This window comes from Perna viridis, chromosome 13, assembly GCF_037379345.1.
Source record: "Perna viridis isolate PV_CMFRI_1.1 ecotype Kerala chromosome 13, ASM3737934v1, whole genome shotgun sequence".
NCBI classification, from domain to species: Eukaryota; Metazoa; Mollusca; class Bivalvia; order Mytilida; family Mytilidae; genus Perna; species Perna viridis.
In genome coordinates, this window is record NC_142457.1 from 33,418,711 (window position 1) to 33,442,133 (window position 23,423).

At 32.6% G+C, this 23,423-nt stretch overlaps 1 protein-coding gene across 2 annotated transcripts; it reads left to right on the plus strand.

The window, feature by feature from the left end:
• Positions 1–6,190: 6,190 nt before the first annotated feature.
• On the plus strand, positions 6,191–18,303 carry LOC148600547 (uncharacterized). 2 transcript variants are annotated; one of them, XM_088559728.1, is made up of 2 exons: positions 6,191–6,344; positions 11,002–18,303. In XM_088559728.1, exon 2 carries the CDS (start codon positions 11,006–11,008, stop codon positions 12,512–12,514), a length of 1,509 nt encoding a protein of 502 aa, XP_088415854.1. In that variant the 5' UTR covers positions 6,191–6,344; positions 11,002–11,005; the 3' UTR covers positions 12,515–18,303. The 2 variants fall into 2 exon arrangements, with proteins under 2 accessions (XP_088415854.1, XP_088415855.1); XM_088559729.1 differs by lacking the exon at positions 6,191–6,344 and adding an exon at positions 9,687–9,873.
• Positions 18,304–23,423: the final 5,120 nt, after the last annotated feature.

Genomic DNA, 23,423 nt, shown 5'->3' on the forward strand with positions numbered 1-23,423 from the left:
TTAATGGTTTGTATCTGTTTTTTGAACTTAATATATAAGTGTAAGTTTTTGTAAGAATCAGGCAAAATGGATGTCAAAACCCCACCAATCTGACAATATAATTTCACCCTTGGATACTATCACTATATGAAAATACCATAATTTGATCTCTGCATTACTGGATTTGTTCAAAAAATTTTTCAAGAGAATGTTATAGAAATGAAATTTTTGACAGAATTCGCTGCCCTTGTAATCTTATTTTTATGTGCATTTCAATGTGATTATAAGTCAAGTTACCAAAATGATACGAAAAAATATTAACTTTTAACTTTAAATCTGAGAGCAAATCCATGTAGTCAAATTACACTTGCAAAACGGTTGGGTTTTGTCATACCATGGTTCAACAACTGCCTAACTCTTACAGAGACTGACACTTAATACATACATTTACATTACATAATTCTGAGAGAGATATAACTAGAAATACTTTAAGCAATCTCAATAAGAAAATGCCACTTCTTTACATGTACTTGGAAAAAACTGTAAGCAATCCACACTTGGTAATATCCCCCTGCCACTTTCCTCTTTACCACTCTTTACCACTCATCCACACAAATTTCTGACAATTTAGTGTAATTTTTATGAACCCAGTCAATGAAATATGGCAAAATCAGGGGTTTTCACAGCCTTGTCTTAGGATCTATAAAATCACAGATATGTGTTTTATTAGTCTGAATCTTTTGCTAGTAAATAATATAAATAATGTGAAAAAAACCTAATATATTCATTCCATTGATATTCATGCATCTAATGTAAGTCACTACATGTATATACCTTGTGATGTCTCAAAAACACCTAATTTTAGAGTTCCGCATACACTATATGGTTTCAAAAACGAAATTTTTTGTAGAAAAACTGGAAAAATACAGCTGACTGTCTGCTTATGTACCTGATAAGCTTAGAACCTTACATCATTTTACATTTGTTTCAGATCTTATTTCCTTCGATTATTGGACATGCAATGTACCACTGATACTAAATTTGCTATAACTTATATATTTTTTCAACTAATCATGATGAGCACATTTATTGATCTAATAGGTACGAGAACACAATTAATTCCCCTTGGTTTATATATAGTTCCAACTTTGGTAGTAGGTACCTTCCACATTTTTTCATATTTTTACTGGAAACTTATTTGCTAAAGTTTTGCCTCTAATTGGTAGAAAATTGGTTAAAATTACATGGGATTTTTTTTCATTAATCAGTTCTGACTAAAAGTTGTGATTTGGTTCAGTGGAAGAAGGTTAAAATTTAGGACTTTTAACTCGGTTCATTTGTCATGTTTACCCCATCTCCGAATTATATGTACTAATTTCAGAAAATGATGGTAAAATTTTCTACAATTTATATATAAAATCCTGTTTGTACATATCTTTAGGCCAGAGAAGTTTTATTCAGTTTGCGCCGGTGGAATTTTTTTAATCTGCTCAAATGTGTATATTGAAATGCACTTGAAAATTAATTGCAGTCTCGTGCCTGCACCCTAATCCTGAGGAGAGAACCTAATACGACAGGGGACTGAAACGTTCCGGATACCATTCTTCCTTTAAATTACACCTGTTTACCATAACATATATTACATCTGTCTATGTATAAATGCTTAACTACATTTAAACAATATATCCACCAAATTTCAACTTTTAATTTTAAGTTTTACAAAATTAGACCGGGGTAACTTGGTGTGCGAAACAGTGCGCCTTAATGTAACCGTATAGTGCACCCTTTACTCTAAACCTTAAAACATATTTACAAGCAGTGTCAAAGCATTCGATACAATCTTCATATTCTATGTTATATCCCAACAATATACCACCAGATTTAACTTTCGCCACTTTTTGTCTATTTTTCATGTTAACAATACATCCTAACGGGAGGTGTCAATCATATGTAAATATATCAAAATATAGCCAATCAAAACCCTCATCATGTGGTCAAAAGTAAACACAATTATGGCCATGTGCACGTGGCTACAAATTTTCTTTAGTTTCATCATTTCAGATGCGACGTCATAGAAGATATTCTTGTATCTTCTTGTGATATGTGCTATTCTAACCACTTTTAAGCAAAAAAATGTTACTTCTTTAGCTTATAACAAATAAAATGGACAACCGAACAAACTTTTTCTGTGCAAATAAGTATTGCAATGTAGAAAAGAAAGTGAAAACAAGCCTATTAGTACCCAGTATTAAGTTCTGGGGAAACTCCATGATTTTCTATACTTTCATCCTCATATGGTCTTTGTGGGGTTTGAAAACCAATGATTAGATAAAAAACATCAAATAAATACTTTTGTCAGTGCCCAGATTGTGAAAAAATACCTGCGTCTTTATGTGTTTTCTCCTTTTTGCCATATATATAGCATTTTTCATTATATGAATGCATGTAGTAGAACACAAGGCAGAATTATCTCCAATCTGGGGAAGCAAACCAAGTATTAAATTTGCTCTAAAATCAATATCCCATGTTCAATTTTAATAAATCTTGTATTGTTTGATGCCATACAAATAAAGCTTTCAAAAGATCACAAGACATACACCATTTAAAAGTCCCCTTTTCCTTAATGATTATGGCAAGTTTTTGGAAAACCCTACATTTGAAAAAATAGGATTTTCACCATATTAACCAAAAATTTCTTATTCTTGTGTAGGTTAAGGTTCACTGAGTAAGACAATGTAGTTTGTGTCAAGAAATTTAATTGTATAGTGCAAATAAGTCCTTAACAAACAAATTTTCTTAAGTTTCATCATTTCAAATGCAACGTCTTAGAAGATATTCTTGTATCTTCATGTGATATGTGCTATTCTAACCTCTTTTAAGTAAAAATGTCACTTCTTTAGCTTAAAATAAATAAATTGGATAACCAAACAAATTTTTACAGTGAAAATAAGTATTGCAATGCAGATAAAAAAGTCAAAGTTTTCATTTCCTCTTTTGTCTACACCGGACTTTTTATTTTTTTTTTTTACCTTTCGAGAAAAGCAGAGGATGCTTACCCTACCGGTGCACCAAGTCCATGCTCCAAGTTTTTAGTGGAGTCCGAGTTGCTCATTTGCTTTTGTTACTTTTTTAATCCGTAGCAGGAGATTCCGACTTTACTCAGAATTCCGAGCTTTAATTTTGGAATTCCGAATGTATTATTCGAAAATCTGTACTTAATTTCAGAAATAGTTTGCAAAGAACTTTTTATGACTTTTCAAATAAAAAAAATCAATCACAACTTGTTTTTTAACAATATTAATAACGAGATAGCCTTTAAAAGTAGTCATTTTCTGAAAAATTGGTCTATTTTTAAAAATTCATGTCTGACATGCTTCCCCCTTTTTCTTGATCACATGTCAAAAACCCTAAATCTTTAAATTTTCACAAAAGGTGATATCTTTGGCTTTTAATTTGTAAATACAGTGTTTTCACAATAAAACATGACAAGTAAAGGGCACCTAAAGCAAAATAAGTACTCAAAAATGGATTTTCCATGTTGCCATAGGGAAATGCTTATATGTCCTTAACAGCAGTAATGAAAGTTTTTCCTCATTTCTAATCGAATTTTTCTCAAATTTACACAAAACTTGATTTCAAGTGCTGATTACCACCATATTTAGGTAAATATAGCCTTCAAAATTAAATATTTGATATTTTTACTAAATTTTCTACACTTTTCACAAGATAGGACATAAAATGCAGCCAAAAAGACCAATTTTCCATAATTTGGACCTATAACTTAAAAAAATGCATATTTTGAAGGATTTTTGTAGTGTATTCCTCTCATAGCAAAGTTTACAAGATCTTCAAGTAGTTTAAAGCTATTCCAAGAAACTTTCCATTTTGCCATGGCCTCAGCTTAAGGCTAGAAACCACTAATTCCACTTCCCATAGGCTTCTATGCTAATTTCACAATATTCAATGGCTTCTCTGGACTTTACCTTAACTTTAACCTGCAGAGGACTATATATCAGCATGATTCTACATATGTCAGCTCACAATCCTCAGAATGGCATGTGGGGTTAGCAGACTTGCAGTGCAGTACTGGTCACTGGAAGTGAAGTGTCTATAAATAGCATGGGAAATCCCAGTGTTTTCAAAAGATAGGGGTATATTTAGAAATCATTATGGAGATTAGGCTTCACATTACAAGAAGCAAAGTGCACCTATAAAATGTACGGAAATGTTTTTCCTTTCAGAAACTGTTTAAATTTTTTAAATGAGATGAGAACTTTTTTCACAGCACTTTGAGGAACAGGGGTAATTTCTGCGTAGGACTATTTTTACGTACGTTCCAAATGCTCATTGGTTGAATTGGTGGTCTGTAACCTAAAGGTTCCCCAATACACTAACGAAAAAAAAGTCATGTCCCGGAAGTAATAAAAAGTGACTGTCCTTACGCCAAAAATACGTCATATCCTTCAATCAAACAAATTAGAAAATATGGGTTAAGATTATGTTTCAGTAGAAATGAATTCATCTTTTCTGATAGTTTTCAAGTTTTTTTTCTAATTTGTTTTAATTATTTAAAGAAGTGAATGGTATGTTTATAAAAACTTCTGGAAACACATGGATGTATGTACGTGTATTTCCATTGTTGTTGTTGTCAAGAACCTAACCCGCCTCGGAAAAACTATAATTCCGATTATATTATCAAAATCGCAGCATAGCTTTTCCAAGATAGGAAAGGCAATAATTTTCTGTTTGGAATTTGCAGCTGTCATCTGAACTTTGTTTATGTCAAATGTAAAATATTCCAACCATCCGTGGAGAACTGTAATATTTCCGGCATCTGTACAGATTAAAACTAAAATTGATGTTGCTAGAGATGCCCTTAAGGGATAAAAAATGTAAAGTATTGCAAAGTGCTGTACAGTTATTGACCATTTTGAGAGTGAGAGGAAAGGGGGTTATGGGGTTTGATTTTTTTTTTTTTGGGGGGGGGGAATGTTCAAGTTATTCATTTATTGAAAAAAAATTCCCCATATATTCACAAGGCAGTTTTTTTTAAATAGAAATATTGATTTTGCTCGCTGCTTAAATGTTAAGAAAAATACTGAACTTGCAGAAAAAAAATTCATCCGGGTCGACCCCCCCCCCCTATCATTGTAATGTCCTTTAATATTTTTTACGAATCTCGCACAGACGGTACATATATGGTAAAGCTCATGATGCTCGCTGGTTTAGGCAATGCCTACCGAATATTAGAATTTGAATTTGATTTTGTGAAAAACTTCATGAACTTGACGAAGTTCGGGCGTGCTATAAATTAACCTGTGACTCTGTACACAGTACAGTAACCGTGTGTGGTTTTAATTTGTTGACACCTCCGTCAAAACTCCGCTTCAAGCATCATGGTAATATTGTATATTTCTCTTCTTGGTATATAACTTCGCTTCTTCTTCGACGGATACCTACCAAGATATCATTGTTTTCTCGTTGCACTTCGATTTCAAGCATTCCGCTGTTGATCGTATTTACATACGGGCAGTTTCAAGATACGACGAAAATCGTAAATTTAAAATGAAACTGAATTTAAATAGTTTGAAAAGAGTATTTGAATGATTTAATTAAAAAACGTGATTTTAAGAAATTATTTCTCAAGTGAAGTATAAAATTAAAAAAAAAAGGTCATTTTATTGTCGACGAAGTCCTTTATGTAGCTCGATTTTGATTGGCAGATATTCCCGGTTCTACTTAAATACGACTGCATACGCCTGTCAGGTTAAAATACGCCTGTGGGAGAAAAGCATACGTCTGTAGCATTAACATTGTGTTTTCTGTGGAAATAATATTATATTGGCTTGGTAAGATGTATTTTGTTCAAATAAATTATCTTTCGGCAAATTATTTGTTGATGGGATGTAGAACTAGCCGATGTAAATAACAATCTGACAGGCGTTCGACATTCGTGATTGCGCATGTGTAATTGTGTATTGAAATAAAATATGTGGACATGTGGTTTACAAAGTTGACAAAAACAAGCCGCCATGATACATGTATAATGCACACACTTCGATCATTCGAACTAGGGGAAAAAAGTCGAGAAATATATGATGATAAAAGTCGACATGTTTGTTTATAAAACAACATTCTGACCTTTGAAATGTCGACAAGACAAGTTTTAACCAATTATTCTGACTTATTTTGAAAAAAAAACAACTCGGGTGTACCCTATGAGCTTCCATAACTAATCGTTTGAAATCTGTGGTTATACCAGGAAGTAAAAAGATAACATTCCGTACTAAACCAACAGGGCGTTTTCCTCTCTGACGTTCAAATAAGTTAACTTCGTGCTAATTGGGAATACTGACCAGTAAAGAGTAAGATTTACTTTTCCATTCAGCTTTTACTTCAGTTCATTGTACCATCTTCTTGTATTGTCCGTGCTTTATTATTTCATAATGGTTGATAAATATGTCAAGGGTCAAACTTTAATACTAAGACTAGTCTGTTTTTTTTTTTTTTTTGTTTTTTTTGTTTTGTTTTTTTTGTTTTGTTTGTTTTGTTTGTTTGTTTTTTTTTTTTGAAATATCGAAACAGAATGAGGTCTGCCTCAATACAATGTACACAAATCCATATATAACAAGTATTAATACATGTATATTCAAGTACCAATCCACGTAGAATTCAGACACTGCCAATGGTAGAGGTGATTCATGCTGTAGAATCAAAGTACTCATGTACTGAATCAATTTATATCAATCGTTTTAGCGCCTCAAATATTCGTCGTATTCCAAAAATATGGAATAAAAGGAAAGTACGGGAATCGAATTCAAACGTATCTTAACATAAGCTTATTATAAGCTTATTATTATAAATGGTTAATATTAAACTCATCGTTTTATTTTTCTTAAATTCACCATTCTGATTATGAGGGACATTTAAAAACACACACACCAAAATACATTATAATGCATCATAGTAGCGTGCCAGTTTGCGTAATGTTCGGGTTCGATATATGTTTACATGGAACACTCCGATATAGCCCATAATTGAACTACAAACTACTAGTTGACCATTCCCAATTTTAAATTTTCAGGTCGAAATTCAGTTTATCGACCTCCAGGTCAAAACTGTCTGTTAAATAATTCAAATTTAAGGAGGTAGACATAGGGTAAAGGACATAACTCTTACAAATCATTATAACGTTTGTATTCAGCATTTGACATCAATATCATGTAAGCATCAAGTAACTTGGACTGATTTCATTATGTTTCAAATGAAAGCGTTATATGCTTTGGTGAAATCGAATATGATGTAACCATATCACTGATTTCAAGAGGCGTCCCCTACCCCAGCTCTACCTCCTTAAGCCACAAATCATTGAAATAAATCATATCCTTAGAAACGTGTTACACTCAACTATCTTCATTTCTCAGTTGATAAGGTTCATAGCTCAAGTGCTACAAGTTGTTTCATAGACACCTATGTGTCATGTGAAAGCGCTTAGTTTCTGGGCACCTAGTACAGAGACACGTACATTAACATAAACGATAAAGTATTATAATACTATCACAGGGGATTGGTCCTACTCCCAAATATGCAGTCCGAATAGTATATAACAAGAAAACGGGAATCCCAGATTTTGGGGTAACTCGCTTCAACTCAACCACCCCCAACCCCGAATAAAATCAAATATATTTATAACTTATTACTGCCCTGCAAACAACCTAATAAATAAACACAAGTATCACCACCAAATACTTCTTAATATATAGAGTCGGGCTGCATATTTCATAGTGTGAGCAAGCCCCTGTGATATAATTTCACCAATCATGGCCAAAATAGCAAAATAGAATGATTAATATTGCAAAAAGCAATAATATTAGACCAAAATATGGCACAATTTCCAAGAAGTGCATTATCGAAATTCATATGCCATCGTCTATGCAAAGTTTCATTTTTATTTGCCATCTCGTAGCTTCCGTTGTCATGAGGCGGTAACCGTAATAAAAATATATTTATGATACAGTGAATGATACGTCAGGATGGTTTTGGGGGTTATGGTACCTTTTTGTAACAAAAATGGTCAAACGATGAGCGACAAATAAAAGCATAGCATTCCTTTCTTTATAATGTTTTTTGACTGGAACCACTGCCTCAAGGCCTGCATAAGACAGTTTTCCCAATTAGTACTCGGCATTCCTTTTATTATTCTTTTTTCTATGATTGAAGACTATTTACAATCTCGCTGGGTTTTCATTTCTAGTTAAACATCAAATGGTTTATTATGCGTTTAAAAATGAATAGGTAACTTGAATATATTCGTATGTAGTTCCCTTTTTACCTTTAAATGTGGCTATTGTTAACTTATTCATTATTCTTATGTACGTTTAACTGAGCCACTTCACAACGTATATTATTTTCAAATAGTTTTTCCTTCCAACCCAAAACACAATTAATTGTTTTAACGAAGAGTCAGCGACCTATATACATGTATGTAGAATGTAAGACCAGAACTATGACTGGCTAAAATATTCTGACGGAAGTAGACGATTACACAAGTGCTCCGTCCATCATTGGCATAGCCTAAAATCCTATCAATTATAATGATTATTGGGACATGTTTCAATTTCTATATTAAATTAATGGATCTGCTTTGATTAGTTCTGTTATATTTCATTTCTTTCGATTTCGTTCTTCGTTTCGTTTGATGTTATATTGAGTTTGTTTCGGACTTTACAAGTACTTCTGATACTCTGTATTATGATTGAACCAGGAAGCTTGAACACAAACTGCAACAAGTAGCTATCTTACCGTGACTCAATGTCACATTGTTTAGCAAACTATAACAAAATGTTTCCTATAGAAATTTATAGTTAATTAGTGACAAGAGGTGTCAAGTGGGGACAAGAAAGGTCAAGAATTCGAGAAATTAAAGCGGCATTTTTTTTTTCATTTAAAGGCCAAATAAAGTAACATAGGACAAAAATGAGATAATTATTGAAAAAAATGAGTTAATTATTTTTAGGAAAATTTAGAAAAAAACGGAAGTCAACTGATACAAATTTAAAATAAAAAAAATCTTTTCTCAATTTGACCAATGAACAGTTTGAATAAATTAGATACTACAATTCATAAAGAAACTATATCTTTATATGTTAGATTTGATTTGATGTATTTTCAAATTGATAAAAGTATGGAAACATGTTTTATGTGAAATAACAAACAGGAAATTATTTGGAAACAATATTCAATGGTATGATTAAAAGAAAAGGTTATTTTTTTCTTTAACCGAAGAAAAACATAGCAAAATGCATTGTTATAAAAGAAACTAGTTCAAAATATATGATAAAATGGGTTATTCTCTAGAGAGATATGAAAACTGCAAAAATAATACCAAGTTGAGCAATATGTTTTATTCTAAAAAATGAGACAATTGAATCTTTATAACATATTTTGAAGTCAGTTTTCCTGTTACTTTATTGATTTATCTCTTTCTTTTTTATTATTTTTCTTTAATGAAAAAAAATCCTCCTTATACTACTATCATTTTGGAAATATTTCTAACAACCTTTTTTATCTTCACATTTTTACCTGAAAAATATTCTTTTCCTGGTTTTTAAAGACAATATTTTCCTATTTTTTTTATTCTTTTATTTATTTATTTATTTATTTTTTTTTTGCTTTAAATCAAACACATAAATAAACAATTGTATGTCTCTGTTTAAATAAAAACAAAAATTTCTTTGCGCTCTTCCACTTGTTGTTTCTTGTCGCTTTTTGTCACCTCTTGTCGCCAATTAGTGAGACCCGCAGACTTACGTCATCATTGAAACAGAAACTCCGCGTCTGTCTGAAAGGTGCAGGACCACCGCTAATTTAAATCCCTGACGGTGTTGCATGTCTGTAAGTCATACAAACATATTGTCCCTCAATAACTGTGTTGATTTTCAAACGATATATACGGTTGTGCCAAGTTAAGACATGACAGTAATTCCTGTTGTGATTCGGTGCAGGAGATATATTTTTGTTTTGACCACCACCGATCCCGAAAGGGATGACACATGCAAGTACTTAAATTCGAGATTCCAGAGAGGTTTAACCTTACTCCTACAACGTTAGAAGTTGGAATTCCGTTCCCCCATACCCCAACTCTTAGGATGGCACCAAGTCAGAAAATAGCTTGCCAACTCCAGCATTGCTGGAGTAGGTTTAACCTTTGAAATTACAACTTTGGATTTTTTTAACGGAAAACAAGGGCTTAATATACATGTACGCACAGTCGTTTGAATATAAGTGACAAATAGCAAAAAAGAGTCAAATATTGCTATTTGTCGCTACAATTCAAACGACTGATGAGCGTATCTGCTAAGTTAGGTCAAGAGGCTTAGTATTTTGACCACTGCGCTCCATGAGGGTTAACCTACTGTATGAATAGTAATCAAGGAAACCAAGGTTCTAGCAGAAATCAAAAGAAAGTAATCCAGTGAGAAAGATAAAACATAGAAAACAGACATAAAAAAGAACATGAAGTACATGTCACTAAAATAATACATACAAAGTAGGTTAAGTGTCCTCTGCTTTTCTAGAAACACAGACCGAGTTGCTCATAAAAAGTCAAAGTTAGTTGAAAGTTGAAAGGTTTATATAAACTTATTCTAAAGTCAATAAAAAAAAAAATGGTAATAAACTGAATCCACCAATGTCAAAAGAAAAAAATATCCTCAGTGCCAAATCACAAAATAATAGTTCAAGCTACGTTTCGCAGCACAGCTGTATGTAACTGATTTTAACCTGTACGAAATGTGTAAACTCATTCAAAAGTCAATAAAAATACATTTTGTAACAAGCCTTATCCATTTTTGGATTCGACCCTGGAGAAATTTTTTTGCTTTGACCACCACCGTCAAAACAAAAAAATAGAACCAATGCCAAATCCCAAAAAGTGATTATACTAAGCTATATATAATTGATTTTAAGAGAATTGTCTCCTGGACTAAAATTAAAATTCATAGTTTTGTCTTTATATTGCAGAAAAATGGCATCATTCATCGACAAAAAAATTCAACTTGACTGTGAAGAACACAAGCAAAGATATCAATATTATTGTAGATCTCATGACTCTGTTATCTGTCAAAAGTGTCGAGTGGAGTCCCATAAGAAGTGTAAAGACACTTTAGATATAGAAGATGTCATCCGTGAAGTAAAATCATCTGCAGTTTTCGAGGATTTATGGACCAATATAAAAACAAATCATGAAGCTGTCTTGAATGCAATCATTGACAGGGAAGAAAATGTGAAAAAACTACAGAAAAAGAAGGAAAAACTATCAACTGAGGTGAAAGAAAAAACACAAAATCTTATTGATCAAATTAAGAAACTAGAAAACAAAACACTATCAGAGTTAGAGTCAGTTGTAAATGAAAATATAAATGAAATCAAAGCCACCACAAAAATCCTGGAATCAAATAAAAGAAAACTTGGTGAATTATTGGAACAGGAAGAACTCATTAAGAACCATGTATCAAATTTCGAAACATTCATTGCCACAAAACAAATGGAGAGAGAAGTCCAAGAATCAGAAGAAATCTTACATAAATTATCTGAAAAAGGAGCCATGGATAATACAGACATAGAAATGAATGAAAACATCACTGCAGACGACACAATTTTTGGAATAAAAACTCTGTGTGACATTAAAGTATCAAAAGAAAAAAATACAACATCCATAGACATAAACAAACCAAACGTAGGTCAGGCAGAGGTGAAGACAAGATTCCCCAGACAACTGACACTTAAACAACAGTTTACAGTAGATCAAGGTTTGTGTACTGGTTGTTGTACGCTGCCTAATGGACTCCTGGTGTTGACTGATCCATACAATGGTGTAGTAAACATACTACACAGTAATGGTCAACACAAATCATCAGTCAGATTTAATGGAGGACGAGATGCAGTATACGATGTAACAGTCATCAATGAGAACCATGTTGCTGTTTCTAATCCTCTCCATAAAACAATCTCCATCATAGATGTAGACAGGAGTAAAATCATTAAAACACTTCAGATAAAGAGTCCAGTCAGAGGAATTACACATAGTGATGGACATTTATACTTCTGTGTACCTCAGGTAGGAATCCGAAAAATTAATATAGATACAGAAAAAATAGACAAACTCCATGATGACCGGATTGTTGGTTTATCATATATAGACACAGATGGCAACAGAATATGTTATACCTGTCCTTACTACAACGACACAGTTACTGTCTTAGATTCTGACCTCAGAGTTATCTTCACATTCAAGGATCACAATACAATGTCATGGCCTTATGGAATATCAATGGATGAACACCAGAATATTTTTGTGTGTGATTATAACAAAGTTAATTTATTACTAATTTCAAGGGATGGAGATAAACATGAAGTTGTGGTCAGTAGAGATGATAAGTTGTATCGCCCGTGGTGTGTACATTATGATAAAGTGAACCATCTCCTCACTGTTGTTGATGTGAAGAAGGTGGTCAGGATATTTACTGTATATTGACTTTTGATGGAGAACCATCACTGAAATAAACAAATTATTGAGATTAATTCAATTTCAACTTCAAGGTAAGAAAACATGTTTTATTTTTTAAATGTATACTCGAATTCACCTCAGTCTGTTTGCAGTTTTTTAATTATCTTTTAAATTACTCATAAGTTCCTTTAAAAAAGTTGGCATTTAATTCATGTCGTTCTGTACTACAACTTTCATACAATTATTTCTCGTTCTTACCTCCGAGATCGAAATATTTCCATATTTATTTTTTATGAGAATTTTGCACTCAGCGTATTGTCTATCCGCCATCTTTTTTCTATGGATGTTTTGAAATGTTCCCTATAATCTCACAATTGAAGAGCTGAGATACCATGATTTCCCGCCATATTTCTGGTTCCCTGCCAATTGAATACTATATGTGGTGAGTTTCATATTAGGTACCAGTTGTAACATTTTCATTCGGAACTTCGGTTTTTCTTTCATTAAATGTAAATAGCAGAAATATGACGGGAAATCATGGTATTTCAGCTCTTCAATTGTGAGATAATATGGATGGCGGATAAACAATACCTTCAGTGCAAAATTCTCATAAAAAATAAATTATTAAATATTTGTTTACATGTAGGGTTTGTTTTTCTAAAGTAATTTTAATAACATCAGACATTTCCACCTTTTTCTTAATTGTCAGACATAAATAAACATATATTTGTTCATATGATAATTAACTTGATAAAAAGAAAAGATACATGATTTAATTTTTGGCATAAGATTTACAAAAATATGATAATTATTAACTTATTAAAAGTTTCAAATAGTACAGAAAATTCATATTGAGTACAGTGTAAAATAAATTTAATTTACATTTTTTATCAATCAGAGTTGGCCTTCATCAAGATTGTCAAATACATGTACATGTATCTACATGTAGATGTGTCATCATTGAAAATAATGTTTGCCTTTTGTTGTATATATTTGCTTTTTCATGTTTCTAAATAAATGAAATTTTCTTCTTTGAAAACTGAAAATAATTAAAATCAAAAATTTTAATACTAGTATTACTTTGTGTAAATATCTAACACCATACATGTACCACATCAAGATATGAATGTGGTAAAAGATATGTACATGTATTAGTGATTTATTCATACCCAGTATTTACATGTAGGCCTTTAAAAATAAATTTCTTTAAAACAACAATTAAAAAAGTACAGTCATGTAATGTACATGTAGCATTTTTTTAGTCATGATTTGAATTAATTTCATAGAATTTTTTTGGCAACATGTGATATCCTTATAAGTCTTCATTGCTTCAACTAAAATCAACATATTTTTGTTAAAAGTTTTATTTATTTCATAACTTTTATTGTGTTTTTTTCTTGAAATATTAATTACATGTATATTATTGAAAGATACTACTAAGGACATTAAATTAACCACAACAGTGATTACATGTACTTGCAAATGCAATGATAAATAGAAATATCTTCAATTTATAGATTCACATTAGGTACATGTACAGCTACATGTATAAAATGTTGATTTTTAAGTCAGTTGTTGTGTAAATATATATGTACATGTATGTGTATTTGATTTTATATATTTAGCACTAACAGGGGTGGATGGAGAAATTATGAAAAAGGGGAGGGGTGCCAGGTTATTATTTGCTCATTAAGGTCCATAGATTGCAAAAATTAAAAATTATTCAAAGGGGGACTACACCCTGAACCCGCCACTGTAATTATGTTAACACCTATACCTGTATTTTATAATTGGTTCAAATCTAATGTATGATTCATGTGAGGAACAATGCCAGTTTGTATTTTTATGACTAATAAGATTATAACATGTACATGTATATTTTGTTGAATGGTGCATTTATTATGATTTAGTGTTTTTTTCTTCTCTTGATGGACTAAAACAATATTAATTTATTAAACAAATTCAGATCTAAAGATAAATAAAATATGTTTAATCTATAATGATTTAATTTATCAGAAATCTTCATAACAATATCAGAATTTTTTTCTAAGAAACATGTTTTAATTTACTGACTTAATTATCTTTAATACATTTTTACTTTTTTATTTACATAAATGTAATACATTTTGTAATTAACTTAATAAAAAATCTTTAAAAGAAATGATACTAAATTAGTTTCAGGGTTTGACGTTAACTTTTATATTCACTTGTCCAGTCGGGCAAGTGACATATGTGATTCACTTGCCCAGAACTTTGTGTCACTATATAGTGTTTAAACCAGAAACCCTTGTTTAATAAGACGTGGATGGCAAGAAACTGTTCAACTATAATGCAGATGACAGTGGTTTAACATAAATTTCAGCCATCCATCATTAAACCCACGTTTTCGTTTTAATTCATAGTCAGCTTTTGTATTTTTCTGTGGAATTTCGGGGACCCCAGTTACCCCAAAACAGTCAAGTGTCCCCTGCTTGGCCATGCTTACTCCCTCGACACTTGGGGAGAACTGATTAATTGCAAGCCAAATAAATCGAAAAGCCGTCATCTTTTTTGCGGGAATAAGGGGTAAAACAAGAAGCAAAGAAATTACAAGTATTCATGTGAGGAGTTTTTATTTCACATCTTTAGTTTAACAAATGGACAACAATAACTATCTTCTATAGAATTTTATTTCTCTTTTTCTCTCATATTTTCGAAGTTTTCGATACAGATTTCTTACAGTTTTCCAAAGTAAGAAATTCCATAAATAAATCGCGATGTTCAATTGGATAACAAAAATAGATGTACAATTGGACGCATCTGATTGGTCGACATTAATATCATACAATCTATTTTTGGCAAAGGGAAAATCAGAAAACTATCCAATGATAATCTAGGTCAGCAAGGTCGGGAAGAATGGCGAACTATACAGAAGTAATTTTCGATGTTTTAGAGCTGCGATGATCAGAAATAATGTAATTTGGGCACATATTTTTTTCACTTGCCCAGTCGGGCAACTTTGATGTCGTTTTTACTTGCCCCGGGCAATCGGGCAACCTTTAATGTCAAACCCTGAACAGTTTATTTAGTAAAATAATTGATTTTTTGGAAATTATTTTATATTTCTTTATTAATAAGTCTTGGTCTTCATCAAGTTGTTTTTTTTTCAAATACATGTACATGTATCTAGATGTGTCATCAGTGAAAATCTGTTCACTTCATTGTTTTTGTACATGTATATAGTTGTATTTATCATTTTCATGTTTCTATCTTTGATTTAGTCCTACTCAAATGATTTAAAAAATATTTATTTGTTATTTGTCATGAATATCATATATGTATATACATGTATATTCTTTTAAAAGACTCTTTAAAACAATGAACATGTTAGGCACTGTAAACAAATATAACTTATTGTAGTTATAAATATTATGAATGCATGTACATGTATGCATCCTTTTAATGACTCTTAAAAAACGATACTTTCAAATATTAAAATGAAACTGTAAAAGAAGTAGTATGTAAAAACATGTATTATACTTTATTTTTATATTTATACAGGATTTGAATTGTTATACAAGACATTTCACCTTCAACTTTGACAACTTGTGATATCCTTGTACATGTATATTCACCTCAAATTTCATTTAAAAAAAAAATAAATACATTTCTTCATGTACTGTACATTTATAAATTCTTCTGAAGTTACACGTATATTCATTTTTTTTTTCTTGAAATTTGAAATATTTTTGACTTAAAGTAAATAAACTGGAAATCACATGTATTTTCACTAATTGTAAATGCATGGAGATTTCTTCAATACTTACCATGTGTACAGTACATCATCTATGTTTAAATGTAATTTTTATCAATATATAAATGTACATGGCATGAGTAGAATGCACATTTATTCATTTACAATATTTGTTTATTTTTTTTGTATATATATATATATATATATATGTTTCATTTCCGTGTGTATGTACTTACAGAGTTGGATTGAGAAATTGAAAAAAGGGGGGTCCCCAAAGGGCACTCAGGTCATTATTTGCTCATTGGATATTTTTAATGAAGATATATGTAACACAAATTTTCCATCACCCCATGAACCCCCTGGATACCCACTGTAAGTATGTTTACATCAATTATTCACAGTTCAATTCCACCAAACCAAAGTCTGACAATTGAATAGGAAATATCAAGTGACTTGTTAAAAAGGTCAGTTAGGATTTTCCCTGAGATGAATAAACCCAGTTTTTATTTTAGAACTAATGAGGCCTAACCATATGGAATTACATGTACATGTACATTGAATGGTAGAATGATTTAAAATTTATCTTCTGAAACACTAAGGACAATATTCGTGTATCTACATGTAGATGGCCAAGGCATGGTGAAGTTGGTTTTAAACATTTCGTGAATTTGGATTTTCCGATAATGGGCGAATCCAACATATGTCATGATCAATATGGATATTAATGACAAACCTAATATTTAATGTCCATCAAAGAAGTGACACATTCCAATACATTCTGTGGAATATATATTCATCTTTAGGATGCTGTCAACATGGACTCGTTCAAGAGGCTTTGCCGATTCACGGAGTCTTTAATGATGTGCTCTGCCAATATGGATTATCGCATGAAAGGCAGACTATTTGGATTCTTTTTTTTAAGATGGAATTTTTTTCTCTAGTGAGAACTTTTGTTTATGTAGAACTAAGCTATGAAAGGTTTTTCATGTATTATACATTGTGTCTTGATTATTTGTTTGAACTTGCACTTCAGCATGTTGAAGAGTGAAGTTAATAACATGTATAAAATACATGTACATATAGTGTTCATTTGTAATTATTCATTCAGTTGTAGATAATTCCAAATTTAAAAACATTATTGGTAATTGGCTAAATTGGAAAAATTGTTATGAGGCAAAACAAATATATGTCAATATTACTTGTTTTTTTTTTTTTATTTTAACACCACACCACAGTGCACTTGAAAAGCAAAGCATTTTGGTAAGGTGATTTATAATCTTAATGAAATGCACACAAAATTAACATTTCAAGGGCAGCTAATTCTGTCAAAAATTTATTGTTTCTTACATTCTCTTAAAAAATTATTCTAAACAAATCTATTGATGTAGAGATCAAAGTATAATCTTTTCAGATAAAGAAAGTATCCTTGAGTAAAATTGTTTTTTTCATATTTGTGGGCAATGGACATGCATTTTACCTGATTTAAAACTTATTTAACTATTTAGTTTCAATACAGATCCAGTCCAATAATATTAATTCTAAAGTACATTGTAATCCATTTTGCTTCCATGTCAATCCTGTCGATCAGTCATCAGTAATTAAATTTTGTTTCTGAGAACAAACGAGTTTGAATCATCAAGTTTTTTTTCATAGTGGGAACTTATGTTTTTTTTTTTTTTGTTTCGTTATTTTTTTCTTTGATCTTTTTTGTATACTTTATTACACTATTTTAACAACATTTACCACTTAACTTTTTGGTAATTTTTTTAATGCTATAGAAGTTTAAGTTCTAAAGTTACTATTGCAATAACTTAATAATACATGTATGTCAATTTTGATCGTGTGTAAATTAAATATGCTTTCAATTCAAAATTACTGTGAAACATTATCAAGCCATTGCAGTCCTCCATAATTAGTCTGATTTTATTCAACTTTAGAAGAGAAGAGTTATTGTTCCTGAATTGTTTCAAGTATCCAGAATTTTACTTCTAATCCAAGCACATTTGAGATTTTTTGTGTAAATTGTCTTGTAATAGTATTCAGATTGCTGGTGTAAAAAAAAATAAAACATATATTACTAAAATCTCTTTTTTGTTTGTACTGTCCTGTCTCTGGCCATTTTCAGAAGATATTCCCATGATGGGGTTAATTTTGCGCATTTCAAACACAATGGTATGACGCCATGTTATCTCTGCTTGGCTGTAACTCTAGTGTCCATGGAAGGGCTGTTAAAGTGTGGTCTTGTTGATGTTTTGTCAAGATGTGTCCAATTTATCGCTACCATCTGATGATGATATGTTACATGTCTTCCTGATTGTATCTGCTAAAGAGGTCATACCTTCCATGCTGGAGGCCTTATTTAAGAGGGTTCCTTTCGATTTCACTAGTATTAATTAACATTTTAAACAGGAAAAGTTTGAAACAGATAATTAACTGTGGTGGAATAATGGTATCACGCTGTCGTCAGTTCGTCATTGTCGTCTGCCGTCGAATAATAGTATCATGATGTCGTCAGTTTCTTTATTTTCGTCTGTGGTGGAATAATGGTATCATGCTACAGTCAGTTTCATCATTGTTGACTGCGATGAAATAATTGTATCTCGCTTTTGTCAGTTTTGTCATTGTTGTCTGCAGTGGAATAATGGTATCATGCTATCGTCAGTTTCTTCATTGTTGACTGCGGTGGACTAATGGTATCATGCTGTCGTCATTGTCGTCTGCAGTGGAATAATGGTATCATGCTGTCGTCAGTTTCGTCATTGTTGCCTACGATGGACTAATGGTATCATGCTGTTGTCATTGTCTTGTCGTCTGCAGTGGAATAATGGTATCATGCTATCGTCATTGTCGTCTGCGGTGAAATAATGATATGCTATAGTCAGTATCGTCACTGTTGTCTGAGGTGGAATAACGGTATTACGCTGCCGTCAGTGGGGGAATAATGGTATGATGTCGTCAGTTTCATCATTGTTGTCTGTGGTGGAATAATGGTTTAAGCTATGGTCAGTGTCGTCAATGTCGTCTGCGGTGGAGTAATGGTATCATGCTTGTCATCAGTTCATCCTTGTCGTCTGTAGTGGAATAATGGTATCGTGCTGTCTTCAGTTTCGTCATTGTTTTCTGTAGTGGAATAATGGTATCATGCTATAGTTAGTTTCGTTATGGTTGGCAAAATGGTGAAATAATTGCAACATGCTGTCGTTAGTTTCATTATTGTTGTCTCCGATGGTATAATTGTATCATGCTTTCGTCAATTCATCATTGTCGTCTGTCGTCGATTAATGGGATCATGATGTCTTCAGTTTCGTCATTGTCGTCTACGACAATTTCCTTTTCGATGTACTCTGTCATTTTCGGATTTTGTATTTACTGTACTGGTTTCTTATCTAAAGGCTTTATTTGTTGTTTTATTAATTGATTGGTTTTTTATGGTGTAACATCCTATTAATTCACCATTAAACAATCGCGGACACCAGCTTTTGTATCAATTACACAAGTACAGCCAGTGAAATAATGGTATCATGCTACAGTCAGTTTCGTTATTGTTGTCTGTGGTGGAATAATGGTACTACGCTCTCATCAGTGTCGTCATTGTCGTCTGCGGTTGAATTATGGTATCATCTTGTCGTCTGTAGTGGATTAATGGTATCATGCTGTCTTAGTTTCATTATTGCTGTCGGCAGTGGAATAATGGTATCATGCTGTGGTTAGTTTCGTCATTGTTGTCTGCGGTTGAATAATGGTATCATGCTGTGGTTAGTTTCGTCATTGTTGTCTGCGGTTGAATAATGGTATCATGCTATAGTCAGTTTCATCATTGTTGACTGCGGTGGAATAATGGTATCATGCTGTCGTCAGTTTTGTTATTGTTGTCTTTAGACATTTCATGTTAGTATACATTGAGTGTATCGATTTTCATGAAATTAAACCACTAAAGAAAGCATGGGAAAGAATCATTCACAATGTAATGAATTATCATAGGAAAGAAAAATCTTTTATTTTTTAATTATTATTTTTTTGTTTTTTTGTTTTTTTTTTTGGTGGCAAAATTGTGAATAACATCTGATATGCACACAGATATGTCTCTATGAATATGCATTAATTATTGCAATGTTTGACAGTCTCTTGTCTCCCAATGTAGCTCGCAAATATCTTTTGATCATGCGCATTGCAGAACGAACTGTTGCTAGTAGCGGAGAATGCACGCATTGTCAATAACACGGTAAAAATTGCATGCACTTTAGGGTAGAATATTTGTTAGTTGCAGTTATAGTTTCCAGTAATTGCTCTGGCTGCTCATTTGTACCAACAATACTCCATTTTTCTTTCCATTGGGCGACATTGTCTAGACATGTTCACTTTTCGCCAAGATCGACTTTGAATGTAAATTAGATTTACTGTATCTTCTCAGGGGCGGATCCAGGATTTCATGAATGGGACATAATTGCCAAAATCAGTATAAAGGAAACCAGATTATGACAGGTTTACTAAAGAATATGATAAAAATTGCCATATTCAATACAATATTTAGCAGATTACCATAGTTTTTTTTTTGTTTTTGTTTTTTTTTTTTAAAGGGGGGGGGGCTGCATCCGTAAATGCTTGTTGCTTGGATTATTAAACAAAATTATAAACAACTCCACCAAAATATTGTACAAGACAATTCATAACACTATAAATCCAGATCCTTCTTCCGTCGAGATATCCGGCAATCATAGTTCCCTCTGAGAAATCTTAAAGAGACCTGTCCATTAAACATCTTGCGGGAAGGATCAAGTTTTAGAAGAGTGCAATTTTAAAAAGCATTCACCTTAAAGTTTTTATTTTTTGTTTGTTTATTTATTTGTGTGTTTGGTCACAATGTTTTTTTTTTTATCCAAAATTGGAATCATAACTGCTTAAAAACGCAAAGCATCTGCCCCTAAAAGATAAATGGTCGGTCCCAAAGACTACTGTACAGTTCCACTTGATCAGACGTTAACAGCCAACTTCATAGATCTTGTTCACGAAGCGCTCAGTACATAATGGAATGCTCATTGGACAGAGGTCAGGATATCAACGGTGTTTTAACACTTCAAGTTAGTCTTCACTTCTCATCTCTTTTCCTTACTTGATTTTCGTATGTTTATTGGGAATATTTGTAACATTGTAAGATGCGCTTGTTATGACATATTGCCATGAGCAGTCAGTAATAGATGTCCTCGATCCTGCAAATTTACAAAAGCGACAATTTCACAGCCTTGCGGAAGAGTAATGATCAGTGACGGATCCAGTGGAGGGAGGAGGAGATCCTGGGTTTTGTTAAGGACAAAATGATCAAATATTGGCCTCGAATCCCCCTTCTTCTCATGTGGAAACCCCTTCTAGGAATAAATCTCTGAATCCGCCATGGGTCAAACTTTTAATTAATTCGTGGCTGAAATAATGTACCTACAGGAAGAGGGAACCAAGGTTATAGCGGAAATCAAAAGAATGTAATCCAGGTACAAAGACCAGACATGGAAAACAGACGTACACAACAAAGAATATAAAGCAGCTAAAACCATACACACAAAGTAACTAAAGCAAATGGGAAACTCGGACTCCACTGAAAACTTGGGCATGGACCAGATGGACCGGTAGGGTAGAACTTTTCTAGAAACACCCACCGAGTTGCTCATAAAAAGTTCGGGGTAGACGAAAGAGGAAAGGAACACTATGACACGTTGAACAAATAAGTTTTCATGGCGCAGATGGATACACCGTAATGATCCACGAGTTCATGATGACGACCACAAAACTTCTGCATTGATGACTTCAATCTTGTAGCAACATAACCATGTTCCAGAAGCCTACTTGTAAGAATTCTTGCGCGATACAAAAAGTCTGCGTACATGTAGTTGTTGGAGAATTTTGTAAATTTGGCAAAAATTAGCAAATAGCCTGGAACTCCATTTTTTTCGGGAACTATCCAGAACTCCCTTTTTCAAAAGTTCCCGCCCTTGATTGTACTTTTGAAAAAAAAATATGACAATATTTAAAAAGATCTACTTATTCTTATACCTAATTAATATTTTTATTATACGAATTACTTAATTCAAATTCAAATTTAAAGCGACCCTCTCATGAATATTATTGACGGCTACCTTCCATGTGGGCTGGTATTGACGGTTAGGTTGACCATGTCTTCCCATTATGTAATATGCTTTGGCTGTACCTTGTGTTGATTATAACCACCCTGAAAGATTTTAGATGCCCGTCCAAAGAATTCCAGCAATGGTTATGTACATAGATCACGGTGTTCGTCCATGCCTCTAAAGCCAAGCATCTTGCAGTTATAAAAGAAAACAGCATACAAATACTATAATAAGCGTAACAGAATGTCAGGATTTTGCAGCAAGAATTAAAGTGCGACAATTCTATAAGCCTCAGTAAAATAACTCATATTTCAGAACATTACGTAAGGTAATTTTGCTGAATAATTACTAATTCTAGTTCCGACGCAGTTGGTATTGAGTTACTCCTACAACGTAAGAGGTTCGAACTCCGTTCCTCCATATCCCAATGTCAAAAATAGCTTGGCAGACAAAATCTATCATTGCTGGAGTAAGTATTTAGTTACCTCTACAATGTAAGAGGTCCGAATTCCGTTCCTCCATATCCCCATGTCAGAATATAGCTTGGCGGACAACCTCTAGCATTGCTGAAGTAGGTATTGAATTGCTCCTTCAACGTAAGAGGTCCGAATTCTCTTCCTCCATATCCCCAAGTCAGAAAATAGCTTGGCAGACAAACTCTAGCATTGCTGGAGTAGGTATTGAGTTACTCCTACAACGTGAGAGGTTGAAATTCCGTTCCTCCATATCCCTAAGTCAGAAAATAGCTTGGTAGACAACATCTGGCATTGCTGGAGTAGGTATTGTGTTACTCCTACAACGTAAGAGGTTGGAATTCCGTTACTCAATATCCCCAAGTCAGAAAATAGCTTGGCAGACATTTCTAGCATTGCTGGGGTAAGTATTGAGTTACTCCTACAACGTGAGAGGTTGGAATTCCGTTCCTCCATATCCCCAAGTCAGACAAATGGCCGCCGTTACTAAAAATTGACCACAGGGGTCAAATTGTAGACTTATGCAAATAACTAAAAAACAGATGTGTTTAGCTAAAATCTGATATAGGGGTAACATTGTTAATCACGATTGATCTATGCCGACTTTGTTAGAA

Bases quoted from the DNA above. Each gene is read 5' to 3' on its own strand.
- LOC148600547 (XM_088559728.1), top strand. From the start codon at position 11,006: ATGGCATCATTCATCGACAAAAAAATTCAACTTGACTGTGAAGAACAC.